Raw genomic sequence first — 19,615 nt, 5'->3', positions numbered from 1 at the left:
AGCGCCAAGAATTTTTAACAAGATCAGGGCATGTATAATGTAACGACTCCTTTTGCCCAGCTCACTTCATTCTTCTGATGCGCCGCTCCAGACCGACTTATTCTGGTGATAGCGTAGGTGGATCAAGCGTAGGTGGGTCACTGTGTAGGACTAAGAAGCAAGCGAAGGCTGAAATAGAATTTCGAATAGAATCGTTAAATTTTTCCGTCTTTGCTCGAAAATGAATCTCGGGGCGTGCGCCTATACATCTGAAACGATTTTTTTTACATGTTGTATTTAATATTTGCGCGCGCGCGCGCGCGCGTGTGTGTGTCAACGTCGCAGAGGGATATTGTGCACGTTGAAAAATATGTTCGACGATTACGATACTCCCAAATGCGAAATTTGGGCGCCGCTTTACACGTGTATTCATTTCGCGGTATATTGAGGCAAAGAATTTCAGACCGAAATCACCGCACCGACTAGCAGTGGGTCAGAGTGCCGTCAGCGCCTTTGCAGAGGGAGGGGCAGTATGGGAACGCTAGCATGATGAGCGACATCGGCTCCAGCTGTGGAAGATGACGACAACAACGAAGGGGTGAGCAGTGGCACGAGCGCGAGGGGCAGTATGGAAACGCTGCCATGATGCGCGGCATCAGAGCCAGCTGTGGAAGGCGACGACCGCGAACGTGCGAGCAGTGGCACGCGCGTGGTTACGCCGACGCCGCGACGACGCTCAACTCAGGAACGGGCGCCGAAGAGCTGTGCTCTAAAACGTAATCAGATGTAGCAGGTTTCTTGGTTGTGTGGGCAAATCGGCCTGGCGGCACATGTAGCAGCAACTCCAAGGTTCTATCGGAAACGTGGACATTTTTCCTGGAACGTGCAGCTGCAGGTATGAATGCGTGCTTTCGATGGCACATCAACAGTGTCACGCGTCTGGTTTGGCGGATTTGTTGGGTGTTGTTGGTTTTTTTTTTTTTTTTTTTTTTTTTTCTTGGAGATGGCGATGGCGACTGCGACACTTGAGTTGCCACCGAAGTATGCTGGGGCTGGCGACTCTTGACTGCCAAGTATACGGAGGTCTCGTAACTGCATGGCGCTTCATGCAGCGCCGCGGTTGAGGCCGACTGCCTGGTTCACTCATGACGGGAGCAGCCGCCGCCAAATAAGGTCCGCTAGCTGGCATGTTTCGCCTAACTAGCGTGCTTCAAATCGTGCTAACAAAAATACTTCATTTATTGAGGAATATAACTTCCACATTTCATGCCGAAACGAGCGCTAGAAGTGCTTTAAACATACCGCCAAAATTACCTATAGAACATCTGAAGATCGGCTTGGCTTCATAGAGATTTGACACAACTCCTCCTCCAAAAAAAGAAACATGCAGAAAGATGCTATCTATCTATCTATCTATCTATCTATCTATCTATCTATCTATCTATCTATCATTATTTTTTTTGCTTTTAAATTACATTTGTGCTTTTTAACTGATTTTACCTTTTTAGAGTTTTGAACATTCACATTCACATTCCGCAACGGTACGTAATGGATTACGTACCGTTGCGGCGGCTATTTGTGCATCAGCGATTTTGTTCATCGTAGTTCTAATTTTATAAAATATTTAATGCAAACATGGTTGTGCTCACGTGCAACACTCGGAAAATGGAAATGCCTCATTTCTCATCAAAACTTTAAAGGGCCCCTCACCAGGTCTGACCATTTTGAGCTGACAAGCGCAGAGCATACATTGCGCGATAACAATCGTGTCTGCAAAGTATTACATCGCTACGCGCCGATGAAAGACCTGAAATTTCAATCCGAACGCCGTTTCCCTCTTCACTCGCGGCCGCCGCGCTCCAAGCCGGACGGTGACGTAATCGTGCCCCTGCGCCTACGTAGTCGTGTCCGCAGTGTGACATCGCTCATGGTGACACGTGACTTCGAGAATTATTCAAGACATTTGTTATCTGTGCGATCTGTTGCTTGAATTGACGAGTTGACGTTTGGAGAAATAATAAAACACAAAAACGGAATATCTGCGTGTTTTTGTTTTACTTCGCACTGAAGCAAGAGAGATGTACTTCCGCTTCGTCTGCTTGTTCCCACGGTCGTGCAGTCACGTGCGCAGGTACCGAAACTATGCCGTTTTCTATCGTGTTCCAGCGCGTGATCACGCTCTACGATCCTCTTGTTTTGCCTCAGTATTCGTGTAACACTGAATTATACCGCTAGTCATGTTTCCTTGTGCACAGAGCGCAAAATCGTGCGCTGCGCGAACGAGACAAAGCTCGCGCGCGACACCGTCTGCGGAAGTGCGAAGCGCCGAAAAGAAAAAAAAGCGAGGAGAAAAAAAAAAAAGTGAAGGCGGTGCCCGTGACGTATGTGCCACGCGATCCTCGAGGTCCGGCATGAGAGAACGCAGGGAAGGAATTTCGCTTGCTTAGGCTAGGCGGGGCGAGTGTAGAGAGCCTCTTGCTTGGCAGTGGAGCCTGCCTGCTGAAATCATGGGTTCGCGGCATTGAAATATTTATATCTCGGCTATTAATGAGCCGATTTGAAAAAAAAATTGTGGCAAAACGCTCCCTAGAGGACACGTAACAACGTCCAGCGTATAGCCAAAATTTGCTATGGGGCCTGGTGAGGGGCCCTTTAAGAAAAAGCGCAAGTTTTTCGGAATGCTATTGTGCGTCAACAGTTTGGTCAAGCCGCGCTCGAGCCCCATGAAGATCGCTGGTGTCTCACTCAATTACTCTAGCAATCCGAAAAGAAAACCTACAGTAATTTCCAGGAAGGATTTTGCAAAGGAATGACTGGTAAAGAATGTGGGCAATTATGTTTCTGATGAATTTTTGCGTGATGGGTTCACAACTGAACATGTACTTAATCACCACCAGGCCACATAGAAAAATTACGCTATACACTGGATGTTGTTACGTGCCCTCTAGGGAGCGTTATACCACAAGAATTTTTCAAATCGGCTCATTAATAGCCGAGATAGAAATATTTCAGTGCCACGTACCCATGATTTCAGAAGGCGAGCATCACCGCCAACACGGACACTCTCTCCACTTGCCCCTGTCTAAGCTCCGCGAGCGAAATTCCTTTCCTGCGTTCTCCCATACCATACTGTACCCATCGGATCTGGAGGATCACGTGAAAAACGCGTCACGGGCCCCGCCTCCCCCCCCCCCCCCCCCCCCCGTTTTTTTTTCTCGCATTTTTACTGCACGGCGCACTTCCGTTGACGGTTTCGCGCGCCAGCGGTTGGGTTTGTCTCGTTTCGCGCAGCGCACGATATTGCGCGCTCTGCACGAGGACACCTGCCACAATCGCGAGCAGTGAGGCAGGCGCGAGAGGATTAAAGAGCATGATTACGGCACTAGAACACGGTAGAAAATGAGATAGTTTCGTTCTCTGCGCGCGCGACTGCGCAACATGGGAAGACGCAGGCGAAACGGAAGTGCATCTCTCGCTACGGTACGAAGTAAAACAAAGTCATGCAGACATTCGGTTTGTATGTTTTGTTATTTCTCTAAACTTTGATTCGACTGTTGAAGCAGCAGATTAAACAAACAAGTGACGTTGCCTCGAATAATTCTCGAAATCACGTGCCACTATGGGCGACGTCACATCACTGCCATGGACGTAGACGCACTTGTGCGATATACGTCGACTCTCTGGCTGGATTCGTGGCGCCCGCGAGCAGAAAGGAAAATTGCGTTCGGTGTGAAATTTAAGCTCTTTCCGCGGCACGTAGGGTTGGAATACTAGCGGACACGATCGTTAGTGCGCATTGTATGCACTGCGCTTTTCACGAGCTCAGGATGGCCAGACCTGGTGAGGGGTCCATTAAACGCGATTTCTGGAAAACGATGTTATTGCTGACAAAATGAACACTATCTCCGCAACTAAAAAGATTTTCAGTGCGATAGTTTGCCTAATTGTTGTAATTTTTCTTATTCGTCTACTGAACCAACACAGTTAGCTTACCGTTAGTAGATTTCTTTAAAAAATCTGTCTTGCCAAATTGCATATATATGGGTATGTCATTATAAAATATAAAGACTCCAAATAAACGGACACACACAAGAGAAGAGAACGGCGTTTTTATATTTTGTAATGAACAGCTACCAACTAGCCCAACAAGAAGTGCTTTTAGGGTATGTCATTGTTGAAATTTTTATTTTGAAGTGAAATACAATGCGAATGGTATTCTCTTTGTTCACTCAAAAGCCCACTTTGTGGACAATATTTGGCAGAAATCTCAACGCACTTATTAGGTATATTTTAAATGTCCCTTGACAAAAATACTAATATGTATAGATATGAATACTTACAATTACGAAAGTTTTCAGTATCTTTAGATAAAGCTTAAACTTCGTATGCATAACGAGGAACATCTTTACTAAGTAGCTGGAAACTTTCGGAAATTTTCATTCAGAGCAACTTGAGAAAATTACACAAATCTCTAATCTCCCCTATGTGCCTATACCGTTTCCCGTTAGCCAGGCCACTGCAACAGGCTGTCAATGAAAGGAGACTGCTTCTTGCTTTGAGGAAGGCACGTGTAGAGCAAAATACGTTTCCCTGCGGCTAGACCTTTTTTGTGGTGATTTCGCCGAAGTACTTGGGCGAGGGAACGCGCCAGGCCGTGTGTCAACGCAAAAGGTGTACGCAGGTGACGAACGTCGGAGGTGCCCTTTGTTCGTTCGTCTGGCTGGATCGCTTGTCACTGCAAATGGCCGTGATGTGGTGGCCGCAGTACGATTGCACGCGCACCGAGATAACAGGTCGCCGCCACTTTGCGTCCTTCTTTGTCAGCCACTTCGTTTTATTGCTCGTCGAGTCGAGTGTATGTATGCCAAGACTCGTAGGCAGGACGCTCTGCTATAATGGGAAGTGTGGAAGAAGGTTTGCTCTCGGCTTTGGCTAAAACAGCGGCGCTGTGATGAGCAAAGGTTCGTGGAACTTTGGTGTCGCCCATCTCTGATAGTTTCTTCTTTCTTGATCTTTTTTTTTTTAAGCGAAGCCTTCTTTGCCTCATTCATGGCACTTTACGCTTGTAGGTTCCTGTCACGCATCGCTTTAATGAACAGAAAAAAACGTGTGACCGACGATGGAATCGAACTTCTGCCGTCGAGCACAGCAGCTCTAACCATTAGGCCGCGATAGCCAGCCACCTCTTTTGAAACACTCGGCGCGTGCGCCCCGTGCCACTTTATCGTTTTCGTTCCTTGCCGCACTCAGGCGCCGTGACATCTCCGGAACCGGCCCACTGTCCTCGTGTCACGCTACATGTAGTACGTAGAAATTGTGTGATCGTCCAAGTTAATCATGCTTTAAAATTTTTTTTTCGACGTAGTACACCTGTTATCATCGTTTGAAATACTCCACGTGACATAGCCATATATACGTACAATTGCATAACAAGTAGTCGCTGATGACGTTTCTCTCGTTTGTGCTCGCCCACTACCCACGTAAAAACCCGAAATTTATATGTAAGCTCGATTCGAACGGCCGGCGTAAAAATGATGCCGTTGCCGTCATATGATCGTCTTCAACGTAGTCGTAGTCTGGCTGCTGTCGTCACAGGCGCCTACCCTCACGACCCACGTATATTACTCAGTTTACACAAACAGGTTGGTCCACCTGATATCGCATTTCGGTGCCTCAAACAATGCTAGGTAGCCAGGTATATAGCTGCGAAGTGCGATACATAGCGTCGATTCCCACAGTGCGTGGGATCTGCACATTTATTTTGTTTATGTCAGCCGGAAGGGCTGCTCCTACTTCAAATACGAGCGGCCGTCTATCCATGCACGGTCGTTCCATGCATGTACCAGCTGGCGACTCATTCACAAATAATCTCGTCAGCTGTTCAGCGCGATCACTTGCAAGTCTGCACCCATAAGTGCCCCAGCTTAAGGGATCCCGTGTCCGAACACTACCGCGGTGACTCTCTCTCCCCGCCCTTGAAATATTTGTCGAGGCTCCCTGTGTTTGAACGACGTTGGCTGCTGAGGGGCTACACATTGGTCAACGAGGTGGTAGTGCGCTTGGGAAAGGGCACATCCGCGCGCTGGCCCCGCTTCCACCTGTCAGTCGCCAGCCTATGGCTGGCCTTTTCGGACAGCCGGCCGCGACTTTTCAAGCGGCCGGTGTCCGCATTGATTGGCCGAGCCGGCCATGGCTGCGGCGACGGGGCTACTGGCGTTCCGCGCAGGCCCTCGCGTCGGCTGTAAATAATTGAGCGCGCGCGCGTAGGAGTACTGCGGCGCGGCGCGCGGAGCATGCGCGGCCGTCAGAGCCCCCGCGCGGCCCCGCGGCCGCCTATGGTGCGTCATGGCGGTCGAGCGGCCAGGAGACGCCCGCCGACGCTCGCGCTGAGCGAAGCTCGCCGGCGACGCTGCCGCCGCCGCCGCCGCCTAGCCGGTGAGTGTGTGTGTGCCCCTTTGGTCGCCGCACGTGCACGCCCCGGCGGCTTTTCGGCCGTGCAGCTGCGCTCGCTGGGAAAGCCCGCTTCTGGGCTCCGCTACCGAGAGGTTGCAACGCACCGGCGGCGTGCGCCTTGCGATGCCGGGGGCTGCGTGCGCGGGCCTGGGCGTTGGCGCTCGATTCGCCCTCCCCCACCTCCGCTTCTTGAATTCGTCAGTGGTCCCTTCTCGGTGAGGACCGATTTTGTCTGACGGCCCCTGTTGCGTTGCCACCCCCCTCCCTTTCCGTAGGGAACCGCAGAGAGGGGGCGGGGGTTATTTTAGAGTGGCCGCTATTTTTAGACGTTAAGTGCGCCCAAGACGCCCTATCACGCTCTACGCGTAGTGGTGGTTTATTTCTTCCGCAGCGCGGCCGACCTACCACGTGCTTGTTTGAGTGGCCGCACAAAGATCGACTCCCCTCTGCTTTTGTTTCGCGTTGTTCTCGGTCCACTGGACGCTGCCGCGATGGTGGGCTGCGTTAGTAGGCGTCTGGCGTGCTCGGCTCCGTAGAGCATTGCCCGACGCCTTTTTTAATGCTGAGCTTCCATGCCTGCCCTGCTGCTGCTTCGTCGGTACAATCGCCTTCGTTCGATGAGCCCGCTCGGCACTTTTCGGTCGATCGTTCCTCCTGCGCGCTCCACACGCTGCTCCGAATCGGCTGGACTGGCTACCACTGCCGGCGCTGCGCGAGGCTCTCGACGAGAACACGGCGACCACTTTCGGCTTCGAGTTTTGGTCTCATTCAATATCATGTGCCTACGTGTGCTCGTTAAGTTGTCTTTGCTACTACGATACTCTGATCGCACGCATGCGGTCACTTCTGGCTAGCGTCACTCGCTTGTCCGTCTGTATGCGCGAGCACCCAGGAACAACCGCTGCACGCGCCGCCTTGCACCTGCCAACTTATTGCGCTGACGAGAGAAAACGCGCTGCGCTAAGTGCCGCTGTATGCGTGCGTGCGTCTGTGTTATGTAAACAAGCAACCGACTGTCGTTTCTGCATGCATGAGGCGTTTGCTTATCTTTCTTCAAGTTTGCCTGCTCAGCCATATTCATGAAAGGGTGCAATAGAGAGCTCACAGAATGTCCTTCTGGCGAACTCATGTGATGGGTGTAGATGTGCGATTTAGTGACTTCGGTAAAGCTTTTTCTTGCGGCAAAATATGTAACTTTTCCGAAGTGTAACAGGAGCAGTTATGGTGGTATAAGCTTGAACCGTTTTTCCTTCGACTATCTTTGCTTGACTGTACATATTGTGACAAAACAAGTGATTGCATTGGCATGGTTTCACCTATTTGTGGAAGCACCTAGTGCACTGTAGTGACACATCCTTCGTTGTTGTTTTTTATCCAGGTGAGGCTGCAGTTCAATTTTTTTTTCCTTATTTGTGCAGCACCATCATTTAGGCATTGTTTTTCTTGCAAAGCCATACTCATTTGATATGAGGAATTTTCACTGTCCACAATGTTGCATGCGAGTGCGCTTGCTAAAAGTGTCAGATTATTCTTTAAACTTTCGTTTATTTATTTTTTGTGTCATCAAACAACAGTTAGTGGTTATTGTGCTGAGCACTGTGATGTGCCTGTAGGCACACTTGCAATGCATTTGAACACACCTTCTTTATTGGTCTGAAATTAAGTAAATGTATCATAGGGCAGAATGGTTCACAGCATTACTGCATCATTTATTTTAATATAGCACTCACTGTGCTCATAAGATGTTATTTAAGCTTGACCATCACTCTGTTCAACTTCCATAGCAAGCATTACTTTAGTAATGGGCCAATATTTTATTCGTATAATTCAATCTTTTAGTTGGAATTGGGGACCAATATTAAAGATCAAAATGGTAAGTTTGGCGACTTGGTAGGTTAACGTAATCGAAATCAAACATCGGGAAATGAATGAAGGACAACAGACTCGGACAACACTGGGCCCTGACTCTCAACTATTTTATTACACTGATGAGATATAGACACAAAAACAAACGTACATGATGTATCTAAAGCATACAGGGTGCATCAACAAATCATGCCATTTATGAGTTTCACTTCTTTGTTGTGCACTTAGGCAGTATACGGGGGGATCATGTTTAAGTTTTATGGATTAAATATCGCCTGTGGCAGAAAGCATAATTCTTGTTCTTGATCAGGATTATTCGAAGAGGCAGCCATTACTAGCACGAGAAATCAAAACTTATATTCAAATAATTAAAGAAAGTTCACTAATTACCTTCTTAATTACTTCACGGCCGATATTGATATTTACGAATTGTAGCCATTGCACTTGCAGGATGGATACACTTGAAATGAATTTCCAGGATGACACCAGTTTCGAGATATTTCCCAAACTGTGAGACTAAATACGTGTGTGTCCCAGCTACTTTTGTGCTTCAATGCATAGAAGACCAGAAAAAAGACGGGGAATGCGGGAGATGGAAATTCAAGACGATGAGCAAAACGTGAACAAGGTGAATGCAGGAGCTCCTGCATTCACCTTGTTCACGTTTTGCTCAATGCATAGAAGAGTGTTTTGTTAAAAATTAAGTGAAAATATAGTACATCTTTATGGCAAGTTTGATGGCACGTACCACCAAAGTGGCATCATTCTGGAAATTAATTCCAAGTGGGTATGCCTTGCAAACTCGCAGTCTACAATTTGTAAGCTGTAATATGTGTCCTAAATTAATTGAGTAGATAATTAGTGGATTTTTGTTAATTAGTTGAATAGTTGTCAATTTCTCATGCAAGTATTGTCCGCCTCTGAATAATTCATTCAGCTCAAGGGCTAAAATTATGTTATCTGCAACAGACTATATTTAAGAATTCAGTAAAACTTTAAAATGATCACCCTATATATCTCATCAGTGTAATAAGGCATTTAAGTTGCGAGTCCACACTCGGTGTTGTCCAAGTCTTGCCCCTTTGTGCATTTTGTGCTGTTTGACTTCAATGATGCCAAAATGCAAGGTTATGTGAACTGTAGTGTGGCCATGTGTGCTGTTCTACCTTCCTGTGTTTGTTATAATATATACCATTTCTGCTAAGCAGACAAGACTTAAGTACTGCTCGATTCCAATTTAGTGATTGCAGCATGGGCTTTAAAGCTAATAAAAGGTAATAGTTCTTTCCTTATTAGCTACCTGTATATTGCTATTTCTCATGCAGATGATTACTGCCTCCTTGAGAAATTCACCTGAATATGAAAAAGCACTGCCACAGACAATATTTTTAAAATATTTGTTCTGATTGAAAAAAGTTGTGTGTGTACTGAAGCCCTCTTTATTTAGTCTTGTAATTTGTTTTATTGACAGCTTTTTTGACTTGGTGTATGGATGACGTCATTACACATGCTTGGAATTTCTTCGTGCTTTAGAAAAAAACTACTTTGATATTCAAGTTACTGAATTTGCCCAGTGTTCTCCATTTAGCACACTAATTTGTCATTTTTTGTGTTTTATTCTGTTGTCAAAAATGCATCACAATACTCATATTGATGCGTGTAAAGTCTGTTCAGAAATTTTAGGTAACCGTTAGCAGATCTTTAGTAGTCTTGTATGCATTGTGTTACACATTCTTCAAACTTGATCTTCATTTATTGTTCTGTTACATTTATTTGAGTAAGCTGTGTTGATGACATTTTGTGATTTCTTTCCCCCTGCTGAAATTGAGGAGCAGCAGGTTTGGGCACATTCAGGAAGCAGATTTGAGGGATCAGGATTGTGTAGATGTTGCTAGCACTGCTGTCTGGTTTGGGCACATAAAGCCCCAGAATTTAATTAATTTAACTGCCATATGGTGCAGATACTAGAAGGCAGTGCTAGAATTTGTTTTCAAGGATGCAGTGGTACATACTTTCAGCCGCTGTTCTAATTCAGAATTACTGTTCCTTGCGCTTGTTTTTTTTTTTTTTTTAATTGCCAATGACTTTTAAGCCACACATTGTCTTGTTTTTGGTTTAGTAACATTTCTTAGTTCGGTGTCATTGCATTGTCTATATTCTGCCTAATCGCTTGTGAATCTGCCTGCTTAGAACGTTCATGATTCACTGCAATGGCTTTGTTGCTGTGACATTGTGCTGCTATGCATGTCATCGCTAGGTTGTTTCTCGACCGTGGTGGCCGCATTTCTGTGAGAGCGAAATCCAAAAACACTCATGTACTTAATTTAGGTGCACATTAAGCAACCCCAGGTGGTCGAGATTAATCCAGTCTTCCATTACGGTCTGCCACATAATCATATCATAGTTTTAGCATTTAGAGCCCCATAATAAAATTTAATTTGAATTAAAACATTCATGCTTTGAATTTTTGTAGCAGCTTACAGAAAATCCATATTTCTCGCTCATTTACATTGTGGCCCTGGCCAAAACTTTCAGCTTTGAAGATTCTTACATAGTATATGTAAACCACTCATTGGTCAGCATATTCGCTAATGAGTTCACTTATTTCTCATGCGTGACTGTGAGTCTCGGTGAGTTTCAGTGAATGGGGCTGGACATTAGCGGAGGCCCAAAAAATACTATTTTAAGCCTAAGCGAGTGTCTACTAAACTTTTGTGCTTCCTGGCTGTCATATTTTTCCTGTGAATTGACCTTCGATAAAACATTATCACAAAATTGTTCCGCTACCGCAAAACATTGATTTGAAAGCAAGGATTAAGAAAACCTAATAGGAGAGAAGCCGCAGTAAAGCAGAGTTAACAAAACATCATTACTACAAGTGGTACATCATTTTTTGGTGCTTCTCATTTGTTAACACAAAGCACTGCTTGCTGATTAGCTTTAAGTACAAGATCCATGCGAGGATGGCAAAGCCGTCAATCGACTAACCAGGAAGCAGCCTTACTCAAGCATGTACACTGGTGAGCAAAAGTTTGGAGACCATGACATCAGCAGAAAATTGAAATATATTCAAGCGCAGCACCGTTACCTGGAATTAGTTTAATAGATTGTATTGGTGAAACAAGCGCATGTAGGCGTGCACTCTTGATTTCAGCCAGAATGCCCAGGCTGTTAAAAAGAAATCACTACACCTTTGGTCCCCAAACTTTTGCTCGCAAGTGTACATGCATATTTGTACAGCATACATGTACAGCATATTCAGCAGACCTTAAAAATATATGGGGTGTTTAGCATCCTCAAACTGTATAGTGGGTTGTGAGGCACACTATAGGGTGGGCCTCCCGATTAATTTTAACTGTGCAGTGTTCATAGCATACACCTAAATCTAAGTAAAGTACCATGACCAAGAATGCCATGACGACAATATGGCGAGTCTTGAGGCAAGAAATGGCTAGTGGCGGTGGAAGTGCCATTTTATTTATAGTGTGCAATCTAGGCCGGTAAGAAGGGTTTATAATGGTAGAATTAAATATGATACACCAGCATAGTGAGTTCACAAATGCAGAGGATACGTCTGCAGTAAAGCCGGAAACAGTCCTTTGCTCCCACTATTGTGTGTCAGATCCGTCTGCTGCCACTGACATCCCCAGGATTTCTGGACATGTACATGGCGCACCATCTTTCGGCAGCGGCCTCGTGCCCCGCCGTAACTGAATGGGGAAAGGATGAAAATTGTTATGTCTCACTAACTAAATTAGTTATTGAAAATTACTTTCACTTATCCATACTAGAGACCCACTGGGACATTCTTGGGAAATTCCAGTAGTGTGCTGCAAAGTAGGTTCCCATAATATTTGAATATTTTACAACAGACCTTATGCGACTCTCCCATAGGCTCTCTTGCAAAATATTCAAATGTCTTAGGAACCTGTGTGCTTTGCAGCACGCTGCTAGAATTTCACCAGAATGTCCCAGTGAGTCTGTATCAGGCGTTACCACGAGCCATTTTCGATGACTAATTTTGATCATGAGGTATAATTCTTTTTGTCCTTTCCGCATTCAATTACTGCGAGGGGGTGCGGCTGCCACTGAAGGATGGCGCAACGTATACTTGTCCCAATATCCTGGCCATGGGTAACATTCTGTTCCTCCAACTCGCTCCTTCATAGACATGCTGCAGGGTATTGCATCACCCTTGTGAGCTCTTGTGCATGCATGATGCTGTAACAGGATGGCTGTGTGCTTTGGGAGCCCAGTGTGCTCACTGCATTCCTTCTCTTTGCCTCTCACCAGAAAGTGGCTGACCAATCCAGTGCGGAAGCTGAGCCATGGGCGCCTGGATAAGGCAGATCCTGCTTCTGCAAAAGGCAATCCCACACCACCTTCGAAAAAGCTGGCACCTCCTGCTGCTGTGGCACAGTCTTCAAAGGCAAGCACTCTGCTACTTCTACAGGTTTCACATACACATGGCTAGTATGCGCTCATGGCAGCTCGTGAGCAATTGTGTTAATGCTTCTCATTAGTGTCCATTTAAAAGATGAAATTTCATCAGGTCAGCTACCCCCCGTATTCTAGAATATTCCTCCCTTCAGAACTCCACCATGGCTTCAGACGTGGGTGTAGCCAGGGGGAGGCACACCAGCCATGTGCCCCCCCTCCCCCTTCTGGAATTTCAGTGTACCATGATACATGGCATACAACAACACCCAACAACTCTCGCCTGCCCAGCCACCCCTCTCCCTGGTCATGTGCATGATGTAACCCCCTACCCGCCACGGTAGACCAGTGGCTATAGCATTGCACTGCCATGCTTGAGGTCATGGGATCAACCTCACCCGCCGCGGCTGCATTCTGATGGCAGTAGAACGCAAAAACGCTTGTGTACCATGCATTGGGTGTGCATTAAAGAACGCCAAGGGGCCAAAATTAGTCCAAAGCCCCCTCCTACGGTATCATGGTTTTCGCACCTAAAATCCCAGAATTAAATTTAAATTTTAAGTGCCTAATTTTAAACTGCCGCTCTATAAACTAATTTAGTGTTCCTGTTTAATCTTACTTTAAGAAGGAAGCTCACATTTCAGTTTATATTTTTTTTATCTCAACATTCACATCACGGTTTCTTTTCATATTTCATACGTGTTTTGTGGAAGCTGTCTCAGGATAATAAATATCAAGGATTTCAGACAAATTGTATTTACTGTCCCAGTTTCGTACCACTGGCGGAATTCGCTTGGTAATTGCCATCACAATTTGCGTGGCAATAGCCATAGACTAATTAACGATGTGCCAAATTTAAGTCTGACTAAATAACTTTTAGATAATTTCTTTAAGGGACATGTAACAACACAATTGCAGTCAGCTAGTACTTGAAGAATAACCCTGTGCTAGGAACTTGTGCCTAACACCATTTTTGACAAATAATGCCTCAAAATTTGCCATGAAAGGCATTGCTTTTACCGTTTAATATGTTTCTGCAATGTGAAGAAATGCAGTACAGGAAACTGTTAACTGTAACAGCGTAATAAGGCACTTTTTGAGCACTTACTTCTTGAAAGTGGCACTAAGCGCAAAGTTTCTAGCATAGCGTCATGCATTGAGTGCTGGCCTACTTCAGTTCTGCAATTACATATTAAAAGGTTGACAGTGAAATTTTTGGTTAATTTTATTGGCAGTTATCGTGCATAATCTGATGCATGCCACTGATATGAAGTTTGGTTAGCAAAAATTATTTCATTGCTAATCTCTTACTCTTAAAGCGCCCTTCACCAGGTGACATAGAAAATTTTGGTTATATGCTGGAAGTTATGTGCCTTCTCGGGAGCATTCTACCACAATCATTTTTCAAATAGGTTTCTTAATAGCCTAGATAAAAATATTTAAAGTGCGGCAAACCCATTATTTCAGGAGGCGATCATCACCTGCCAACATGACACTGTCTCCACTTGCCTCCGTCTAGCTTCTGCAAGTGAAATACCTTCCCAGCGTTCTCCCATACCGGAGCAGAAGGATCGTGTGACGCATAGGTCACGATCCCCTCCTCCCCCTCCCTCTCACTTTTTCATGTACTGTGCACGAGAACACCTGACTAGCAGTATAAGTCAGTGCTACACGAACACTGAGGCAGATGCAAGCGGATCACAGAGCGTGATTGCACGCGGGGATGCAGTAGAAAATGACGTAGTTTCACGTGCAACTGCATGACATGGGAACAAGCAAATAAAACAGAAGTATATCTCTCTTGCTACAGTACAAAGTAAAACAAAGACACGCAGACGTTCAGTTTGTAGGTTTTATTATTTCTCTAAACCTTAGTTTGTGTATTGAAGCAGCAGATCAAACAAATAGCTGTTATTGCCTTGAATAATGCCCAAAGTCATCTGTCACTGTGAGTGACATTACAGCACTGCAATTTACGTAGGTACACTTGTGCGATTGACGTCTTCTCTCTGGCTGGGAGCGCGACGCCCGCGAGTGAAAGGACACACAGTGTTTGGTTTGAAATTTGAGCTCTTTTTGCAGCGCATAGCGGTGTAACACTTCGCAGGCACAATCGTTAGCACGCATTGTATGCACTGCTCTTGTCAGTTCAAAATGGCCAGACCTGGTTAGGGGCCCTTTAAGGTATGACGCCATTTTCATATAAATATTTTTTTTGAAAAGGGTAAAAATACAAATTATTATCTATCTTATAAACACAGTTTTCAAGGCAAATTTAAGTGTTATTTAATGCGTAAAAAGTTTAATTCTTGTCAAAAATGTTAGCAAATATGGGTCTCCCACCAGCACTCATAACTTCAATTTAACTTGCCATAACGGAACAATTTCTGGCAGTCGCATAGGAGAGATATTGATCTGTGCAAGGAACCAAAACTAACGAGATATGAAGAATTTATCTAGCGTAATGTGCTCCCAAAATCCCCAAGTGCTCGTAAGATACATTCAGTAGAGACAAAGTTCTCGAAATTTGTAGGTGGTCTCCTCCAGATTCTTGTTTTTGTCTGAATTTCCCCATGGGGCACCTCATATTTATTCTTGTAGCTTGGATTGCAGCATCAATACCTTAACGGGAGGCGTTCACATTGACCAGCCAGGGAATTGTGAGACCAGTTTTTATTGTTTAAAGGCCAGGTTCTATCCTAATTCGTTTCATAGTATAAAGTGTACCTCTTTTGACATTGCAACAGTGACAAAGAGCATCAGATACACCAAACTTGGGAGTCTGAATGCTCAAATAGGTGTCTTTGGTTTCCCTTTGCCAATCCATACTCTATTGAAGCACTCATTCCAGGCAAGAAAACGTTTGACAGAATGCCAAGATCTATTCGTTTGCTTCCACTGCGGAGCTTGATTCCAGAATACTGCAGCCACTGTCCACATTAATTACCAAGTTTCAATGTGCTTCCTAAAGCGCTCCTCTCACCAGGTCCTTTGCGCACTGTGACTTTTGTGTATTGATTGCTGCCAAACATTTGTTTCCCTCACCTTTGCTCTCTGAACTTTGCCATATGGTAGCTACTATTTTAAATGAGAAAACGGAAGTGTATCATCACAAGAAAGAAAGGCAATTCATTGTTCATTTAATACACAAAAAGCCCAGAGTGTGTAAACATGTTTCAAACTGAGTGCGTCCCCATGAGACTATCACAGATGGAAACAAGCTGCAAGTGCTGAACCTAATATTAGCTTAAAGAAAGAAGACAGCACTACAAAATTTGAGTATTTTTATGTTACACATCGAACCGGTACCCTCAGTTTTGCTTTCACTGACCCTGGGTGGAGTTGCATGTTTCGACACACCTTTTCAGTGAGACAGCGCAGGAACAATTTTTTCTGCGAAATGTCCTCCAATGAACTGCATGTCTGATTAGACAGGAAACAAAAAATCTGTTTTTGAAATAAATTGCGTTATCAACATGCCATCATACCTAAATAATCTGGGACAGTTGTCACAGAAAGAAGCGGTATCTTGAGTTACATTAACTATGTATTCAAATAGCTTGTACAAATTCACCATATGTGTATTATATTTCAATAACTAGAAGTTTTGGTTTTCAGGAAAGATCAGGTAACCAATGTTTATTCTGTGTATACTGTGCTATTGTCTGTACACATGAGACACTTGTGACATAGTTTGGTGCAAATATAAGCACGCTTGTCACTTGATTTTGCTCAAATATGTAACATTTGTGGTGTACTTATTCGAGAGCCTCCTCACAGGTCATACTAATGTGTAATTGAAACTGACAGGCGCAACATAACAAAAAGTGTAATCTCGAGTGTTTTATTTGCAGCACAGGCTATGGAGGGGGGGGGGGGGGTGGTAGCTTGTGAATAATCTCACCTTTTACTGGTTGTTTTAGAGAGCTCTGTCAGCACTCCAAATGTACTGCAATAAAGCATACGAGCTGCAATGCGAGAATAAATTAATGGTCTCAAATAAAGATAATAGGGCTTCATTATTGCTGTTTGAGCCGACCTATTCATGCAATAAAACCTAGTTACTATCATACATTGCCTTTCTAGTGCTTTCTGAGGGCTCTGAAATGACCAGTAAAAGGTTGTATTTCTGCTCTTTGCGTTTGATGATTGTAAAGTCATACATTTTCTGTTTGTTTGGCATAAATCAAATTCCAGTTGTTAAGCTACAAGGAAGACATGGGCAACAAGTCATCTTCTCCAGGACCTCCATCAAAACCAAGTGACAGTACTGAGGTTAACAAAGCTGAGGTACGTGTGTTGTTGAATTACATGTGAATTTGTGCTGTTCAAGAAGACCTCATTCTAAACGTAGCAGCTGCCAAACAAAAGAACCTAGTTAACAAAACTGCTTAACCCCGCAAATATAAACTTCTCTGAAGCTACTGCATGGGCAAACATGCATATATTTCAAAATTAGCGACACCTTATGTTTTAAAACACTTTGCTATTGTGAATTAGGTGAGCATTGTATCATGGCACACTCTTCATTCCATCTAAATGGAATGGAGAGTCTAAACAGGGACATTTCCACTTCATTGTTGGCGCTGTGTTTTGTGGTGATTGTTTTCTTCATTCTTTCCACCCTCCATCGTTGGCTCACATGCTTCTGTGGCACAAATTCTGTGCCAGGGTCGGCAACACAGCTTGATGTGTGGTAACAATAGGATTAAAAGAAAAATTGTTACATAATACGGTCTCTGTTGAAGAGGCACCCAAACACTTTTCTCCTGAAAAACAAACCGTTAGGAGTGCGATATGAATTGGGGACATAATGAGCACTATTTTTATTTTCTTCACTCCCTCTTCAACTGATCAGCTCCTCTCAGCTAGGGCACCATAGATTGCTGTGTCCTGCCTACCGCTTCTTTCATTCTTTTTCTTCTTCCTGCGGTGTGCCTCTGGTAATCTTTCAACCTTGGCGCCTGACAAAAGTACCTGAGAGAGTGACAAAGGAGCAGTAGCAGGACAGGCAAGACATGTTAACTGCATTTTCCGTTTCCTAGAAATGCCTGTATAAAGTAAATGTCCTGATGCAAGTATTCCGTCAATCTTGTTCAGCTTTACTGTATTGAAAATGAAATCAACATAAATCCTTTCCTGCTATGAGGCATGAACTGGAAGCAGTACTCAACAGCTCAAGGCATAGCCTTAACTTAGTCTTTAACTTTTCAGCCAGGACACGCTGTTAAACGGGTGCACACTGGGGCTTGGGTGGAAGCTGATTCGTTTTGTGTTGACACTTGACAATGCTCGAAATGCTTTGCAATAACCACAGTTCATTTATTCCTACATCCACTAAAACTAACTTTATTGTAATACATTATGTTCATTGTGTTCACAGATGACGCAGCATTTTTTAAATAATATGAACCTTTTAGTTGATCTTCTGTAAGCACTACAAATTCAAATGATGCCAATTGTAGTAGCACGATCAGTAGTTAGGTTATTTCATTAAACGTACTGAATTTCTTACTTTCTTACCTAATTCGGCAGGTGTTGGCTGCATTTAACAAAAGTGCAGAATCAAAACATTTGAGAAGTGTTTTTATTTACATATAAACTATAATAGTGGATTATTTCGTGGTCTGTAGGGCTTTGTGCCGATTTTTTTCCTCTCCCCTTCACCCTTTATTTAGTAATAAAATTTACTTAAGTTGTCTTCTTCTCAGTTGTCCTTCTTTCTTTTTCTTTGTGGTCGGCATAAACTGCACGTTTGGCACATCAATAGGAACAACTTTCTGCCTGACCGTAAACATTATTAATCTAAGTATGTTTCCTGGTTGAGGTGCCAAGCGTGCTGTATAGGGGCACATTATTGTATTGAAATTGAAAGTTTAATGTTTCATTGCATTGGGATCTTGGTTAGGTGCACCATAATTCATTTCTTTCTTTCTTCTGATGTCTATAAAATGAATGCTTCCCTTGTCTGTTTCAATTTTCTTCTTCTTGGAGAAGTCGGCTGTTCCCTTTTTTAATTACTGTTATTAATTTCAGACCTGTAAAAGTAATATGATGCTGACTATTCATCGATTGCTAAGTAACTCCTCAAGAGCAGCACTTTGTTATGGCAGCAATAATTTTTCTCCCTTTTTTTTTTTCTTTTTTCCTGGCCTTGTGTGCACATCTGTTTGGAATGAGTCCAGCTGTTCAGAGATTAGTTTAAGGTCAGAGTGAAAAGCAGTTCTTGTCAAGAGAACAATCACTGTGTCGGCGAAGGCAAGTGCATCTTGTACACGTCCATAGCCTCCTACCATGGCTGGTCTCATTTGTGTTCAGTATGGGGGCCATTTGAATGCGTGAATATTTATTTGAAGCAGGTGAAGGCACGTTTTGCATCAACATTTGCCTTTCTTCCTTAAGTAACAAATAACATTTTCCAGCAATATATTAACAGCGCCAAACCATTCATAAATTCTGAAGTTGTATGCTTGGAAAGCAGTTGGTATTGCCTGCAGGTTTCTATATTATATATTGTTGATGTTGCTTAGTGGCTAATGGAAGGAATTGTAATTCAGTACCTCAAGTGAATAGTCCTTATTTTGTTAAAAATCTGTGAACGTTGAAGTTTCAGTTGTCATCTCATCGAGTTACATTTAGTTAAATAAAAGGGGGGGGGGGGGTGTAAGAGCAACCTAACAACCAGTAATTTCATCAGTGAATAGACCATCAGTCATAGCTATTCACAGTTGCTGAGCTCTGTAGGCATGTAACAAAAGCAACACAATAAATGTGCATTTATGCCAAGCATGAACATGCTTTATTTTGCATGATGTAAATATTTTAGGCAACACAATTTTACTTTGCTTGATTGTTTTACTCGTATAGAAACAGTACATTG

The 19,615-nt window shown here is 43.9% G+C and overlaps 1 protein-coding gene across 3 annotated transcripts in view; it reads left to right on the top strand.

Annotated features, from left to right (window-relative positions):
* Positions 1 to 19,615, top strand: part of trio (trio Rho guanine nucleotide exchange factor) — a 251,643-nt gene that overhangs the window by 209,702 nt on the left and 22,326 nt on the right. For all 3 annotated transcript variants that reach the window (XM_055061522.2, XM_050192948.3, XM_050192949.3), the window contains exons 37-38: positions 12,592 to 12,727; positions 16,933 to 17,025. In XM_055061522.2, coding sequence (XP_054917497.2) covers positions 12,592 to 12,727; positions 16,933 to 17,025 — 229 coding nt within the window. The remainder of the gene's footprint in view (positions 1 to 12,591; positions 12,728 to 16,932; positions 17,026 to 19,615) is intronic.

Source organism: Dermacentor andersoni, chromosome 1 (assembly GCF_023375885.2).
Source record: "Dermacentor andersoni chromosome 1, qqDerAnde1_hic_scaffold, whole genome shotgun sequence".
Lineage (NCBI taxonomy): Eukaryota > Metazoa > Arthropoda > Arachnida > Ixodida > Ixodidae > Dermacentor > Dermacentor andersoni.
This window is presented reverse-complemented; position numbering and strand designations above follow the sequence as displayed.